The sequence below is a fragment of the Lissotriton helveticus genome, chromosome 4_1 (assembly GCF_964261635.1).
Source record: "Lissotriton helveticus chromosome 4_1, aLisHel1.1, whole genome shotgun sequence".
Classification (NCBI taxonomy): domain Eukaryota; kingdom Metazoa; phylum Chordata; class Amphibia; order Caudata; family Salamandridae; genus Lissotriton; species Lissotriton helveticus.
The window spans coordinates 571,347,551-571,364,691 of record NC_136063.1 but is presented as its reverse complement, the minus strand read 5'-3'; the positions used below and the strand labels follow the sequence as shown (position 1 = coordinate 571,364,691).

Here is a 17,141-nt window from a genome sequence, read left to right as displayed (position 1 = left end):
CGCATCCATGAATGATTGACGCCTCTGCTGCACAAGTTTAGTATAGTCTGGGAAGATCATTATCTTGCAATTCTCAAAGAGGAGAGCATCCCTGGACCTCGCTTCCCGCAATATGGCATCGCGGTCATGATAGTTCAGCAGTCGGGCTATTACCGCCCTGGGCCGCTCACCCTCCGGGGGCCTCTGGGTCAGGGCACGATGCGCACTTTCAATGATGAAACAGTTGGACAGGGCCTCAGGAGGCATTCAGCTCTGCAGCCACTGAGCCAGAAACCGCGCCATGTCTCCCTTCTCACAGCGTTCCGGAAAACCAATGAAGCGGAGGTTGTTGCGCCGAGCGCGTCCCTCCGCATCCTCCGCCCTAAGCGCCAGATTCTTTTGCACGGATTCCACCACTGCCAGACGCTTCTTCAATGAGCCCATATCGTCCTCCACAACCGAAATCCTGGACTCAGCTTCGGTTATCCGCTCCACCGCATTTCTCAGGTCCTGGCGGATCAGGGTTACATCCACGCCAACTGCGCCTATCTTGGCGTCCAGCATGTCCCTGGACTGAGTGATGGCTGCCATGAGAGCTGTATTGTCCGTCCCCCCCCCCGGAGGGGATTGTGACTGTTGTTGTCCTCCACTCGAAGGGCCCGGGCCCCCAGAGGGTCCCGTGAATATGTCGATGGTCGGCTGCTTAGTTGAGCCACCGCCTCCCCCTCGGGTCATGGCTGCCAGTCCCCAACAGACCAACTAGAGTCTACTCCAGCGAGGGGCGCGTGGGGCAACCGTTCCTTCAGAGGGCCCCGGATAATCTCCTTCGTGGGACAGTTCTGTGTCTAGGCCAGGTCCAGGCAGGCCCCGAGACCAGCCCCCCACTTGCCAACAATCCAGGCACCCAGTCCCCTGGCGGGCCAGGCGGCGTCACTCTCCCCCGACCACGGGCGCCACAGCAATGGGCCTCCTACGTCGTTTATGCAGTTCAGCTAGGGCTCACCCTCCACCCGGTGTTGTCCCTCGAGGCTCCAAGCTCGTGGTACGGCTCAGGAAGGCCGACCGCAGACCTCAGGATCTACTCCCACGCTGCCAGCAGCCCGCTGGGCCGTGTTGCACCCCTCGGGTAGAGATAGCCTAGTGGCCACCACTACAGACGTCCAGGGGCCCAAACGCTGGTACTCACGGTTCTATTCCGGCCACCTGGCCCACCAGCGGCCGCTCCACCGCACTCCAGGCCGTTTTCTGTGTAGGAGCTGGAGGGGGTCGTCGCACAAATGCAGCGCCGAGGCCCGACCGGCCCCGGAGGCAGCCGCCGTCCAGCGTGAGCCCCAGGCGGGCGTCGCGAAACTCGAGGCCCCCGGCTTCCCAGGTGTCACCAGGCCGCAGCTGTAAGCAGGACGGAGTCACGCTCCTCAGAGATTCAAGCGCGCCGCTTCGCGCCCAGGGGCAGTGTGCGCATCGAGCGGGTGACCCGCAGGGCCGCCCCGGCGCCCAACAACCGGCAGGGCGGTCGCACTGCGCCGGCGGTATTGCTGCCGGTGCGCCCACGCAAGTCCCCGGCTTCCCGGCCGCCCACCGGGCCGCTCCTCCTCCGCCGTCTCCCGGGGGCACTCGAGGCGCACAGGGCTCCGCCAAGCACACCGGAGGGACGCCAACACCCGCTGCAATTGTCTCCGCTCTCCGGGTAAGGCAGATGGGCTCGGGGAACAGGATAATAGAAGGATGATAGCGCGGGCAAGCGGGAGCTCTAGAAAGCTGCGACCGCCATTGCCGCTGGCTAAGCCACGCCCCCAAGAAAAACATAGTTTGATTGAAATAAAATATTTGCCTAAGATCACACAGTTTAAGCAGGGAAACCGTGATTTGTCCAGGTTTTTAGGTCGAGCATCGAGAGACCTATTGTTGCCCGTATTTGGGAATGTAGACACGAGAGGGGCACGAGCGCAGATTTGACCTCATGGGCGCGCACGGCGCCGTGCCCCTCTTGTGCCTCATATTCCCGTGCGCACACAGCCAGCCCCCCACACCCCTGCACACACACCACACAGGCACACGTACACACGCTGCCGCTGCCCCCCACCACACACACACATACAGACAGACACCAATGCATACAATGCCCCTGCACGCACACACAGACACACACCCCCGCCCCATGCATCGGGAATCTCGGTACTTACTAGTTAGGTGCCGGAGCGGTCAGCGGAATCACCACCTCTTCCTCCTCGTACTCCGGCCAGTCTAGAGTCAGGCTCCTCTGCAGCTCCGGAGGCTCCGGGTGGAGGAGGCAGTGGTGGGAAGGCAGGCCCGGCTTCGGGGAAGGACCGAGAGTGGCTGCAAAACCGGCAGCTTCCCTCAGACCGGGGGCGCATCCCCGCCAGCCTCCGCCAACATCGCAGGGAGCGGCGGTTGCAGGCCCCCAGCGTAGGAAACAGGCTCCCGCGGTGCGCACACTGGGAAGAGCAAAAGGGGACGAGACCCACGGCGTGCGACACGGCACAGGGAGGCGGTGCGCGCCAGGCCTCCGTCGCTGCCTGGAACGTGTGCGCGTGCTCCCCAGCCTGTCCCGAGCACGCCTCCTTCTGGCTACTAGCGTGTCCCAGCCGCCGCTGTCACAGAGCAAAAGTGGTGGCAGCATCTTTTCAGAATTGAGTACTAGGCACACACATACTCTCGCACCAGGGGCGTAACACAGGCCCCCGCATTGCGGGCGGGCCACTGCGCTCCAGGGGCCCCTCCGTGGCCGTGCAGCACTACACATGCGCCTGGAATGTGAGAGCGTACGTACCTTAGGCTCCGCGTCGTGGCACCTCCCTGTGGCCTCTTTTATAAATTAAATAGTGTGCAGCTGCGTAGACGATCTTCACTCTAAGGGTGGGGCTGGCTACCATTATCAAGGGCATCATCCCAGGAGATTTCAAAGTGAGCGCGAGGAGTTGAGGAATCCCGGACATAACTTAGAGGGAATGCGCGGCCACCGGCAATAGTTTACATTTGCCTTGCCCTGTCTCCTGCCGCCCATTCGCGCCTGCCACTGAAGCTGCAGGCCAGGCATCAGTCCGTCTTGGAGGAGCGAGGCGTCTCAGAGGGTGGGGTGGGATGCATCTTGGGGTCGAGATTAAAACGTAATTTAGGCCCCGCAGCAGCCCCCGTGTTTCAGACTCCAAGGGCCCCGTCCATTCTGTAGCACACACAGAGAGCAGGTGCTTCTTATCTGCGTGTACTTCGAGGTTATGGGGAATGGATGTTACATTTTGAAGTTAGTGAGGCGAGTTATTTATGTCGGTGGTGGGCATTTGGACTCAGTTTTGGGGACTGGCATTTTTCTCACGTCACAGAGAGAGAGGCCCGAGTTGTCCTGCGAGAGAGAGGCCCGAGTTGTCCTGAGGGTATTCTCCAGATTGATTTTGCCACCAGGCAGGCCTCACGTTGGCTGGCAATATGTGCTTTGTTTTTTTCTGTCAGCCGGCTCGGCAACACTAGACATCAGTGTTGCAGTTGGAGCAGGCCCCGCCCGGGTCTCCATAATTGGGCAGTCAGAGGCAGTGACTCACTGTACTACTGCGCCGCCGGCGGGAATGTTAATGCTAACTTTTATTTAACTATTAATTATTGTAAAAAATAAAAGCCATTGTTCTTTGTAATATCAATACATCTAAGTCATGTAAATACAACACATATTGCATTACAAATGCTAAAGATGTCACATTTGCGAAAGTTAAAACTATTGGCATTATAAATGACAAAGCTATTAATTTCGCTATTCTCAAAACCAACACATAAATAAAAAATTTGTCATTTAAAAAACTAATAGCTCAAACTTTCCTAATGCGAGACCTATTGCATTGCAAATGCTTGTTTGGATTGACTTTGTGCAAATCAGCCAGGAAATGGACATCTATTTGCCTTTCAGTATTCTACAGCTTTGTGTTTACTGCAGTGCATTTTCATCATTTTTTATTTAGCGCAAAGTTAGAGCTCTATTCATTAGCACTGGTAACAGTGCACACTATTTATAGACAAAGAGATGCCTAAGTGATTCACCCAGAATCATAGCATTTTGCACAGAAGCAGAGAGTTGACCATTGCTCCCAGTTTCAAACCCAGATCACTTTTAAATTCCAGCGGGGTACCTGTGGGACCCCCCACTATAGCTGAGATCTCAGGGTATTCCTACCGTGCCCCTTTTTCATTAGATTTTCCTTTTTTGTGGAACTCAGCTTCAAGACAGTCCTAAGATGCCTGCAAACACTTCCTTGTGGAAGTGTTGGCAGCCAATCAAATTTTAGTAGGCTTCGTGAGTCCAATGCAAGGGCTTGTGTCCCCGATATCTATATTTTTTAAACTTAAATATCTCGGAAACTACTGAGCATATTTACACCAAATCAGAAAAAGCATGCTTGCTGGGCCAACATCGAGCTTGCTGCCAAATTTGGTTTAATTCCGTTCAGCGTTTTGGGCTGTAGTCGTGTTCAAAAAATGAATAATCTCTACAGATAGAACATGGAGAAAATGCATTTTGAGACCCCACTTTTTTATCGACCCCCACTTAACGGATCATGCCAAAACATTCAACACGCCAGCTGAACCAAAAAGGGGATGTTTTAGAAACATTTTGTGAAGATTCGTCAAGTGGCGACAAAGTTATTGGTAAAGCAAAAACGGGTTTTGGTATGGAGAGTTTGGTCCTAACTATAAATAATCTACTGGCAATCACCAGTAGATTTTTTATACATATATTATGTGTGTGTGTGTGTACTATATACTCAAAAAAGAGAAGCAAGAAAGTCTGGGTAATTCCACATTTTAGCTGGAGAGCAATTTCTATATAGAGCACCTGACAATACCAGCAACACAGTGAATCTGATCACCTGACATTTCTGTTTTTCTATCAAACTTATAAGGCATATGATTAGCACAGTACAACACACGTGCCGAGCTAGAAAGTGACTAAGTCTTTTGCCATTTTTACAGCAAAGTCTTTAAGTATAGGTTTAGCTTTTGTCACCCGAGATAAAAAATGACCCAAGCCTATTACCACCCAGGCACAGCACTACAGCTTTCGATTGGTAAAATTCTTCCCAGGTCAATCTGGAACTAATTAAAGCAACCCCTGACACATGGTTTGCTCTTGCTATGAGCTCTTCAGGGAGGAATAGCTGTGTCCAGCCACAAGGGAACACCCAGTATAAGGCAAAAAATCACCTTTAAGGCTTAGAGTGAAAGATAATTTATGCAAAAAAGGGAAGCAAGGAACTCTGGGGAGGTCCCAAGCAACCCCACTATAGGCCTCAATGGAATAGGTGCTAACCTGATATGTTACTTTGTCATTATGTATGCACATTTAAATCTGTGTAGTTTGCAGTTTAGATCAAATGCCAAATGTAAACAAAATCATTACCAACGGCAATGCTTTCTTTCTGCCTAGTCCAAACCAATAAAAAGAGCTGATGACAGTTAAAGAATATGTCTGAGAGGGTAAATAGCCTCTATTTCTGAACCATGACACTTATGACACAGCCAATTAAAAAGCCAGCAGTTACAGTTCTTCACATTGTAACCCCTCTTTCTTATTTGTCAAAGCAATTAATTGTGTACTACCTACAGTTCCAGTAATACACACTGCATCTAAGTCACAATAATATAACAGAAACAAATAAATGGAAGCAACTGCTTATTTAGAATTTTTCAAATAACATTAAAAGTTGATTGTTAATTTAAAATATGCAGTACAGCATAGTTCTCTACAGAGTATTATTAGCAGACATCAGAGGTTCAATATGTATTTCAGGTTAATTTACAGCCATTCGGAATTGCTTTGCTAGGAAACAAGATGTAAACAAAAGGCATTCGTTAAAGGTGCCCCTGCAGTATATTTTGACAAATGGAGGCCACAATTTAATTCTTGAATTAAATTTATACTTTTCGACTACACATGGAATTCTGGACAATGTGGTGTTTTATGAAGGGTGCAGTATAACTTCATCTTTTGAAGTCCCCCACCTCTGAATGGTGAATCAAGGAGGGCAATACCATTTGTTTTCCCACATTAATTGTTGAAACCTCAGAATAATTGTACTTTTCTCTTACACAAAATTATTATACTTTGCGAAAATCGTGCAGAGAAAATCCTTTTGGGTGGGGTAATTTCCATACCTTATCTAGCTTGCTATATGTCAGATGATATGAGTTTTTTACAGTGTTATTACATACTGATATGTTCTTTTTTCCAGATCAAACTAAAAAGATGGCTGCAGAGTCAAAGGTAGTGTGTGACCTTGTTGATAGCCTTTTATCTCAGCCATCAATTATGGAGGCAATAAGCCACACTCTAGATGTACCAAGGAATCCTCAAACCCATGTTAGGTCCGATCAAACCTTTTTGAGAAGTAGTAATGCCAATACTGACAGTCTAAGCATATCTAGATCAAACTACAATACACGATACAGAAACAGAGGACAAGAGGTGGACGAAGAAGTAAGACGCGTTTTTTCGAGAGGAAGGTGTTCTTCAAACCCAATGGAATCTTCTAATTCAGCCCAACAACAGTCAGAAACACGTGTGCAAAGTTCTATGACACAATCGCCAATATTTCACTTTACACGCAACTTTGGAAGACAGAATGGTGAAAGGATGCAACAGCCAAAATATACTCGGAGGTTAGATTACATATGATATACTATTTCATTGCTTTCATTGTCTCCAAAATAATTTTGTTCTAATAAATTTCACTATGAGTTTCATTTTAAATTGGGTGTGTGGCCTACAAACCACTGGGGTGGTAGATGCTCTCCTTCCTCAGACCCAGAATGTCTCACTTGCCAAATGTAGAGTTTCTTGTTGTGTCAGTGATGATTTACCAAAAGAGCTTACTGGAGAGGAGCACATTTGCCAAAAATGCAATGGAGTGCTATTCAATGGTTAATGTACAACAATAGTTAATGTACATCATTCGTTTGCTTAATTTGCTTTATTTTATTTGCTTTATTTGAAATAAACACTTGAATTTGTGGTTTGTTCTTTCCTATTTTTTTTAATACATATATTTTTTAATACATACATATATGTATATGTACACACATATAGTGTATATAATATATATATATATATATATATATATATATATATATATATATATATATGTCAATTCAAAATCCCTCGCATCGGAGAGATAAAAACGGGACGAGCTCTCGTGTCTCTTACTTTTAACACTTTTTATTCCTTCAGCATGCAGCTAGTAGGCAAAGTACGATCAACGCGATTCGGAATGCCCAGATTCCTTGCTCATAACCGTGTAAAAAGTATGAGACTCAAGAGTTTGTCCCGTCTTTATCTCTCCGGTGCGAGGGATTTTGAATTGACATATGGAGCGGCTTGGTTTCCGCCACAGTGAAACAAACCCACAAAGAGCGCTGCATGACCCAGTAACTGGGAACCAAGGGAAAGTATATATATATATATACATATATATATATATATATATATATATATATATATTTCAAACGAAAGGTTGCCCAATGTGGAGAGGCCACACCCAAGGAGGTTACCGCACAAATGCTGCTGGCGGTTGAATGCAAGCCTGTCACACCCCATTCCGCTGGCTTGCCAAACGCGTTTCGGGCGTCATCCCGCCCTTGATCACTGGCTGCACTACCAAAGGACAGGAAACAAGGTAAAGTTGTGCACCTGATTTTATTAGAGCATAGAAGTCCCGCCCTCATGGGCTCTGGCAAGGGATTGTGGTCTTTGAAGTACCTGCCGGACCACAGGCGCGAATCACAGTGGATGCTCAAGTCCTTTAGTAGCGAAAATGTCTCTCCCAAGTGGGTGGAAAAGGATATGTACACAGCTGTCATTGCTCCAATATATACCAGCAGCTCAGGCCCCCCTCGGTCCAGTTGCAGTTCACGATAGATGAGCCACACGGATCTGCCATGAGAAAGCAGCGGGGCCTCCCCGCGACCTGGCAGGCCGCTAAATATTTCAAACGAAAGGTTGCCCAATGTGGAGAGGCCACACCCAAGGAGGTTACCGCACAAATGCTGCTGGCGGTTGAATGCAAGCCTGTCACACCCCATTCCGCTGGCTTGCCAAACGCGTTTCGGGCGTCATCCCGCCCTTGATCACTGGCTGCACTACCAAAGGACAGGAAACAAGGTAAAGTTGTGCACCTGATTTTATTAGAGCATAGAAGTCCCGCCCTCATGGGCTCTGGCAAGGGATTGTGGTCTTTGAAGTACCTGCCGGACCACAGGCGCGAATCACAGTGGATGCTCAAGTCCTTTAGTAGCGAAAATGTCTCTCCCAAGTGGGTGGAAAAGGATATGTACACAGCTGTCATTGCTCCAATATATACCAGCAGCTCAGGCCCCCCTCGGTCCAGTTGCAGTTCACGATAGATGAGCCACACGGATCTGCCATGAGAAAGCAGCGGGGCCTCCCCGCGACCTGGCAGGCCGCTAAATATTTCAAACGAAAGGTTGCCCAATGTGGAGAGGCCACACCCAAGGAGGTTACCGCACAAATGCTGCTGGCGGTTGAATGCAAGCCTGTCACACCCCATTCCGCTGGCTTGCCAAACGCGTTTCGGGCGTCATCCCGCCCTTGATCACTGGCTGCACTACCAAAGGACAGGAAACAAGGTAAAGTTGTGCACCTGATTTTATTAGAGCATAGAAGTCCCGCCCTCATGGGCTCTGGCAAGGGATTGTGGTCTTTGAAGTACCTGCCGGACCACAGGCGCGAATCACAGTGGATGCTCAAGTCCTTTAGTAGCGAAAATGTCTCTCCCAAGTGGGTGGAAAAGGATATGTACACAGCTGTCATTGCTCCAATATATACCAGCAGCTCAGGCCCCCCTCGGTCCAGTTGCAGTTCACGATAGATGAGCCACACGGATCTGCCATGAGAAAGCAGCGGGGCCTCCCCGCGACCTGGCAGGCCGCTAAATATTTCAAACGAAAGGTTGCCCAATGTGGAGAGGCCACACCCAAGGAGGTTACCGCACAAATGCTGCTGGCGGTTGAATGCAAGCCTGTCACACCCCATTCCGCTGGCTTGCCAAACGCGTTTCGGGCGTCATCCCGCCCTTGATCACTGGCTGCACTACCAAAGGACAGGAAACAAGGTAAAGTTGTGCACCTGATTTTATTAGAGCATAGAAGTCCCGCCCTCATGGGCTCTGGCAAGGGATTGTGGTCTTTGAAGTACCTGCCGGACCACAGGCGCGAATCACAGTGGATGCTCAAGTCCTTTAGTAGCGAAAATGTCTCTCCCAAGTGGGTGGAAAAGGATATGTACACAGCTGTCATTGCTCCAATATATACCAGCAGCTCAGGCCCCCCTCGGTCCAGTTGCAGTTCACGATAGATGAGCCACACGGATCTGCCATGAGAAAGCAGCGGGGCCTCCCCGCGACCTGGCAGGCCGCTAAATATTTCAAACGAAAGGTTGCCCAATGTGGAGAGGCCACACCCAAGGAGGTTACCGCACAAATGCTGCTGGCGGTTGAATGCAAGCCTGTCACACCCCATTCCGCTGGCTTGCCAAACGCGTTTCGGGCGTCATCCCGCCCTTGATCACTGGCTGCACTACCAAAGGACAGGAAACAAGGTAAAGTTGTGCACCTGATTTTATTAGAGCATAGAAGTCCCGCCCTCATGGGCTCTGGCAAGGGATTGTGGTCTTTGAAGTACCTGCCGGACCACAGGCGCGAATCACAGTGGATGCTCAAGTCCTTTAGTAGCGAAAATGTCTCTCCCAAGTGGGTGGAAAAGGATATGTACACAGCTGTCATTGCTCCAATATATACCAGCAGCTCAGGCCCCCCTCGGTCCAGTTGCAGTTCACGATAGATGAGCCACACGGATCTGCCATGAGAAAGCAGCGGGGCCTCCCCGCGACCTGGCAGGCCGCTAAATATTTCAAACGAAAGGTTGCCCAATGTGGAGAGGCCACACCCAAGGAGGTTACCGCACAAATGCTGCTGGCGGTTGAATGCAAGCCTGTCACACCCCATTCCGCTGGCTTGCCAAACGCGTTTCGGGCGTCATCCCGCCCTTGATCACTGGCTGCACTACCAAAGGACAGGAAACAAGGTAAAGTTGTGCACCTGATTTTATTAGAGCATAGAAGTCCCGCCCTCATGGGCTCTGGCAAGGGATTGTGGTCTTTGAAGTACCTGCCGGACCACAGGCGCGAATCACAGTGGATGCTCACTCATTTCGTTTGAAATATTTAGCGGCCTGCCAGGTCGCGGGGAGGCCCCGCTGCTTTCTCATGGCAGATCCGTGTGGCTCATCTATCGTGAACTGCAACTGGACCGAGGGGGGCCTGAGCTGCTGGTATATATTGGAGCAATGACAGCTGTGTACATATCCTTTTCCACCCACTTGGGAGAGACATTTTCGCTACTAAAGGACTTGAGCATCCACTGTGATTCGCGCCTGTGGTCCGGCAGGTACTTCAAAGACCACAATCCCTTGCCAGAGCCCATGAGGGCGGGACTTCTATGCTCTAATAAAATCAGGTGCACAACTTTACCTTGTTTCCTGTCCTTTGGTAGTGCAGCCAGTGATCAAGGGCGGGATGACGCCCGAAACGCGTTTGGCAAGCCAGCGGAATGGGGTGTGACAGGCTTGCATTCAACCGCCAGCAGCATTTGTGCGGTAACCTCCTTGGGTGTGGCCTCTCCACATTGGGCAACCTTTCGTTTGAAATATTTAGCGGCCTGCCAGGTCGCGGGGAGGCCCCGCTGCTTTCTCATGGCAGATCCGTGTGGCTCATCTATCGTGAACTGCAACTGGACCGAGGGGGGCCTGAGCTGCTGGTATATATTGGAGCAATGACAGCTGTGTACATATCCTTTTCCACCCACTTGGGAGAGACATTTTCGCTACTAAAGGACTTGAGCATCCACTGTGATTCGCGCCTGTGGTCCGGCAGGTACTTCAAAGACCACAATCCCTTGCCAGAGCCCATGAGGGCGGGACTTCTATGCTCTAATAAAATCAGGTGCACAACTTTACCTTGTTTCCTGTCCTTTGGTAGTGCAGCCAGTGATCAAGGGCGGGATGACGCCCGAAACGCGTTTGGCAAGCCAGCGGAATGGGGTGTGACAGGCTTGCATTCAACCGCCAGCAGCATTTGTGCGGTAACCTCCTTGGGTGTGGCCTCTCCACATTGGGCAACCTTTCGTTTGAAATATTTAGCGGCCTGCCAGGTCGCGGGGAGGCCCCGCTGCTTTCTCATGGCAGATCCGTGTGGCTCATCTATCGTGAACTGCAACTGGACCGAGGGGGGCCTGAGCTGCTGGTATATATTGGAGCAATGACAGCTGTGTACATATCCTTTTCCACCCACTTGGGAGAGACATTTTCGCTACTAAAGGACTTGAGCATCCACTGTGATTCGCGCCTGTGGTCCGGCAGGTACTTCAAAGACCACAATCCCTTGCCAGAGCCCATGAGGGCGGGACTTCTATGCTCTAATAAAATCAGGTGCACAACTTTACCTTGTTTCCTGTCCTTTGGTAGTGCAGCCAGTGATCAAGGGCGGGATGACGCCCGAAACGCGTTTGGCAAGCCAGCGGAATGGGGTGTGACAGGCTTGCATTCAACCGCCAGCAGCATTTGTGCGGTAACCTCCTTGGGTGTGGCCTCTCCACATTGGGCAACCTTTCGTTTGAAATATTTAGCGGCCTGCCAGGTCGCGGGGAGGCCCCGCTGCTTTCTCATGGCAGATCCGTGTGGCTCATCTATCGTGAACTGCAACTGGACCGAGGGGGGCCTGAGCTGCTGGTATATATTGGAGCAATGACAGCTGTGTACATATCCTTTTCCACCCACTTGGGAGAGACATTTTCGCTACTAAAGGACTTGAGCATCCACTGTGATTCGCGCCTGTGGTCCGGCAGGTACTTCAAAGACCACAATCCCTTGCCAGAGCCCATGAGGGCGGGACTTCTATGCTCTAATAAAATCAGGTGCACAACTTTACCTTGTTTCCTGTCCTTTGGTAGTGCAGCCAGTGATCAAGGGCGGGATGACGCCCGAAACGCGTTTGGCAAGCCAGCGGAATGGGGTGTGACAGGCTTGCATTCAACCGCCAGCAGCATTTGTGCGGTAACCTCCTTGGGTGTGGCCTCTCCACATTGGGCAACCTTTCGTTTGAAATATTTAGCGGCCTGCCAGGTCGCGGGGAGGCCCCGCTGCTTTCTCATGGCAGATCCGTGTGGCTCATCTATCGTGAACTGCAACTGGACCGAGGGGGGCCTGAGCTGCTGGTATATATTGGAGCAATGACAGCTGTGTACATATCCTTTTCCACCCACTTGGGAGAGACATTTTCGCTACTAAAGGACTTGAGCATCCACTGTGATTCGCGCCTGTGGTCTGGCAGGTACTTCAAAGACCACAATCCCTTGCCAGAGCCCATGAGGGCGGGACTTCTATGCTCTAATAAAATCAGGTGCACAACTTTACCTTGTTTCCTGTCCTTTGGTAGTGCAGCCAGTGATCAAGGGCGGGATGACGCCCGAAACGCGTTTGGCAAGCCAGCGGAATGGGGTGTGACAGGCTTGCATTCAACCGCCAGCAGCATTTGTGCGGTAACCTCCTTGGGTGTGGCCTCTCCACATTGGGCAACCTTTCGTTTGAAATATTTAGCGGCCTGCCAGGTCGCGGGGAGGCCCCGCTGCTTTCTCATGGCAGATCCGTGTGGCTCATCTATCGTGAACTGCAACTGGACCGAGGGGGGCCTGAGCTGCTGGTATATATTGGAGCAATGACAGCTGTGTACATATCCTTTTCCACCCACTTGGGAGAGACATTTTCGCTACTAAAGGACTTGAGCATCCACTGTGATTCGCGCCTGTGGTCCGGCAGGTACTTCAAAGACCACAATCCCTTGCCAGAGCCCATGAGGGCGGGACTTCTATGCTCTAATAAAATCAGGTGCACAACTTTACCTTGTTTCCTGTCCTTTGGTAGTGCAGCCAGTGATCAAGGGCGGGATGACGCCCGAAACGCGTTTGGCAAGCCAGCGGAATGGGGTGTGACAGGCTTGCATTCAACCGCCAGCAGCATTTGTGCGGTAACCTCCTTGGGTGTGGCCTCTCCACATTGGGCAACCTTTCGTTTGAAATATTTAGCGGCCTGCCAGGTCGCGGGGAGGCCCCGCTGCTTTCTCATGGCAGATCCGTGTGGCTCATCTATCGTGAACTGCAACTGGACCGAGGGGGGCCTGAGCTGCTGGTATATATTGGAGCAATGACAGCTGTGTACATATCCTTTTCCACCCACTTGGGAGAGACATTTTCGCTACTAAAGGACTTGAGCATCCACTGTGATTCGCGCCTGTGGTCCGGCAGGTACTTCAAAGACCACAATCCCTTGCCAGAGCCCATGAGGGCGGGACTTCTATGCTCTAATAAAATCAGGTGCACAACTTTACCTTGTTTCCTGTCCTTTGGTAGTGCAGCCAGTGATCAAGGGCGGGATGACGCCCGAAACGCGTTTGGCAAGCCAGCGGAATGGGGTGTGACAGGCTTGCATTCAACCGCCAGCAGCATTTGTGCGGTAACCTCCTTGGGTGTGGCCTCTCCACATTGGGCAACCTTTCGTTTGAAATATTTAGCGGCCTGCCAGGTCGCGGGGAGGCCCCGCTGCTTTCTCATGGCAGATCCGTGTGGCTCATCTATCGTGAACTGCAACTGGACCGAGGGGGGCCTGAGCTGCTGGTATATATTGGAGCAATGACAGCTGTGTACATATCCTTTTCCACCCACTTGGGAGAGACATTTTCGCTACTAAAGGACTTGAGCATCCACTGTGATTCGCGCCTGTGGTCCGGCAGGTACTTCAAAGACCACAATCCCTTGCCAGAGCCCATGAGGGCGGGACTTCTATGCTCTAATAAAATCAGGTGCACAACTTTACCTTGTTTCCTGTCCTTTGGTAGTGCAGCCAGTGATCAAGGGCGGGATGACGCCCGAAACGCGTTTGGCAAGCCAGCGGAATGGGGTGTGACAGGCTTGCATTCAACCGCCAGCAGCATTTGTGCGGTAACCTCCTTGGGTGTGGCCTCTCCACATTGGGCAACCTTTCGTTTGAAATATTTAGCGGCCTGCCAGGTCGCGGGGAGGCCCCGCTGCTTTCTCATGGCAGATCCGTGTGGCTCATCTATCGTGAACTGCAACTGGACCGAGGGGGGCCTGAGCTGCTGGTATATATTGGAGCAATGACAGCTGTGTACATATCCTTTTCCACCCACTTGGGAGAGACATTTTCGCTACTAAAGGACTTGAGCATCCACTGTGATTCGCGCCTGTGGTCCGGCAGGTACTTCAAAGACCACAATCCCTTGCCAGAGCCCATGAGGGCGGGACTTCTATGCTCTAATAAAATCAGGTGCACAACTTTACCTTGTTTCCTGTCCTTTGGTAGTGCAGCCAGTGATCAAGGGCGGGATGACGCCCGAAACGCGTTTGGCAAGCCAGCGGAATGGGGTGTGACAGGCTTGCATTCAACCGCCAGCAGCATTTGTGCGGTAACCTCCTTGGGTGTGGCCTCTCCACATTGGGCAACCTTTCGTTTGAAATATATATATATATATACACATACATATATCCAAGCACAGTATTACTTTGCTAGGAGCCCCCATCCCTGCAGGGTGGCCTCTTATGAACAGGCAAAGAGTCTCCTGACCTTTAAAACCACAACACAGGAAGAGATATCCCTTCCAAGGAAATGCTGCCTCTTTGTATTTGAATAAAGCTGATGTTTTACGGACTTGAAGCCTCGATATCTCTTCCTGTGTTGTGTTGTGTGTTGTGCTGTGCTTTTTGTTGCGGAAATAAATTAAGAATGCGCCTCGTTTATGGTCCGGAAAAAGGGAGCATCGTACAGCAAACTTTTTTTATATATATATATATATATCACTGAAAAAACCAAAGGTTACAGGGACGCTATAGTTACAAAGTAATTAAAAAGAAGAAATTCAGTAAAAGGTGAAAGGTTACAGGGGTGTTACTGTTCAGTTCACAATTTTACTTACTCTAAACCATAGATATTCAGCAGTTATAGTTCAAGTTATCTCTAGTTACTATAACTCATGCCCTAAAGAAACTATAGCTTTCGTCCCCACCATGCACACTTTTGTCATCAATACTTTTACAGCAAATGTTTCACTGCTATTATGAATGATTTAATAGAAAATGCCATGATTGATGTAATATGTGGGGTAATTAGCAAACCATTGCAAAGGTGCATGTTATAATCCAGGGTCCTAAAATGGCTGTCACTACTTCCTGTTTGAAGTAGTGGCAGCCAATCAAATCTTACCATGAGATATGCTGGATCCGCAGAACCTCCATGTCCCTACATATTCAGAATAAAAAAGAACAAGGATTTACTTTAAAACTACAGAACAGATTTCCACCAAATACCAAAAAAGAGATCTTTCTGGACCAAGATCTAGCTTTCTGCAAAATTTGGTATAATTCTGTTCAGCAGTTCAGGCTGTAGTCGTGTTCAAAATCACTATGGGAAATTGCATGTGAAAATAAGTTTTGGGACCCTCTCTTTTTCTTGCCCCACACAAGACACATTTCTCTGAAACTTTCCAAACAGCGGCTGAAGTGAGCGGTCAACTAGTTTTAGAAATGTTGTGTTGATTTGTCAAACAGCGTCAAAGTTATTAGTAAAAAAAAGTAAGCTTTTCCTATGGAAACTAGGTTCCACAAGTTGCCCAAGGCGAAGCTAAGTCGTACAAGAACCAACATATATATATATATAATGCAAAAGTCAGGGAAGGGCACTCTCAGGATGTTGCATAATGGTTCATGCACGCCACTTCCCATGGGTCCCACCGTTCCAGAATGGGCAATGAGAAGATTATATATAGAGAGAGAAAGAAATGATGAGCACAGTCCAAGAACTTCCTGAAAATGGTTTACTCAATAAACACACACCATGATTGGGCTAGAGGTGGTGTAACAGTTCTAAAAATAAGATCTTAAACTTGTTATTTTATGCTTTATGAACGGTTTGCTCTTTCAGGACCATTGTGCCAATCAAATGTTCCTTTTTTCTGATCTAATGAGAGTTTTTTCCTGGTACTTCACATCAACTAGTTCTTGAATTGTGACATAGTACAAAGTGTAGAATTATATTCAATTTCTAAATATATAATTGACATCTGGACATGACTTTGCATTTCAGGCATTTTCGTGGGCCTCCTACATTCACTAAGGAAGTAATTCTTTTATCTGGTCCTCACGATGAAATTGTTGTGAAACAAGGAACAAAGCAATTTCTTTATGAGAGTGGACATATCATCACAACATTTGAATTTAACAAATTATGGACTAACCATGAGGTGCAGGACCAACTCCATGTGGCTTTTAGCCCCAAAATTGACAATATTGAGTAAGACAATTTTCATTTCATATATTTTTATGCAATACTATTTTAAAAATATCAGCAAGTTGTATATGGAATCATCTATTTCCACTTAATTAGGTAACAGTCTTACATTATATCTATTTTGTAAATCAAAACCATATACTTTCTATGTATTAAGAGATTTTTGGTTATGTGTATGGAAAATGAATACATAAAAATGTAAGAAATAATGAGTGTCAATGGTCAGATAGACAGGGCAAGGAAACTAACTGCAGTTGTCAATAAAAAACCTTTTTTTTACACATATCACAATAGATAATGGAGTGATATTCTTAAAAGGAGGAGTACAAATAATTCAATAATTGTGCTAGTAGTCTAACATATAGATGCATATATTCACTACATTCCGATCCGGAGGAATCAGGACCACTGACGTGAAGGAAAAGCATAGCACATTGTTCAATCAATATAGTGCCAATTAGAATGCTGTAAGATAAGCAGTTCCATCTGTTCAATTCTGTCCTTTCAGACCACGCCGGCACACAATATCCAGCCATAAACCGACGCAGGCACCCTCACATCATGTTGCAAGGGTGTCTGCGTTGTTGGCGTGATTATTTTTGTGCAAAAAGGGGCACTTTCCTGGATAAAAACGATCATTAGAGGCATTTTTCTTGTTCTATGTTTGCTGCAGAATGCAGCACAGATGCAAAGTGGAAAATATGAGAAATGTAAACATTTCTCCTCATTACGCA

General features: G+C 48.8%; 1 protein-coding gene across 1 annotated transcript in view; it reads left to right on the top strand.

Moving 5' to 3' along the window:
- The window catches only part of LOC144828029 (uncharacterized), a 37,977-nt gene extending 21,563 nt beyond the window's left edge, over positions 1-16,414 (top strand). The window contains exons 3-4 of the mRNA XM_078686169.1: positions 6,216-6,642; positions 16,204-16,414. Of these exons, the coding sequence (XP_078542295.1) occupies positions 6,216-6,642; positions 16,204-16,414 (638 nt within the window). The remainder of the gene's footprint in view (positions 1-6,215; positions 6,643-16,203) is intronic.
- The last annotated feature ends 727 nt before the right edge of the window (positions 16,415-17,141 follow it).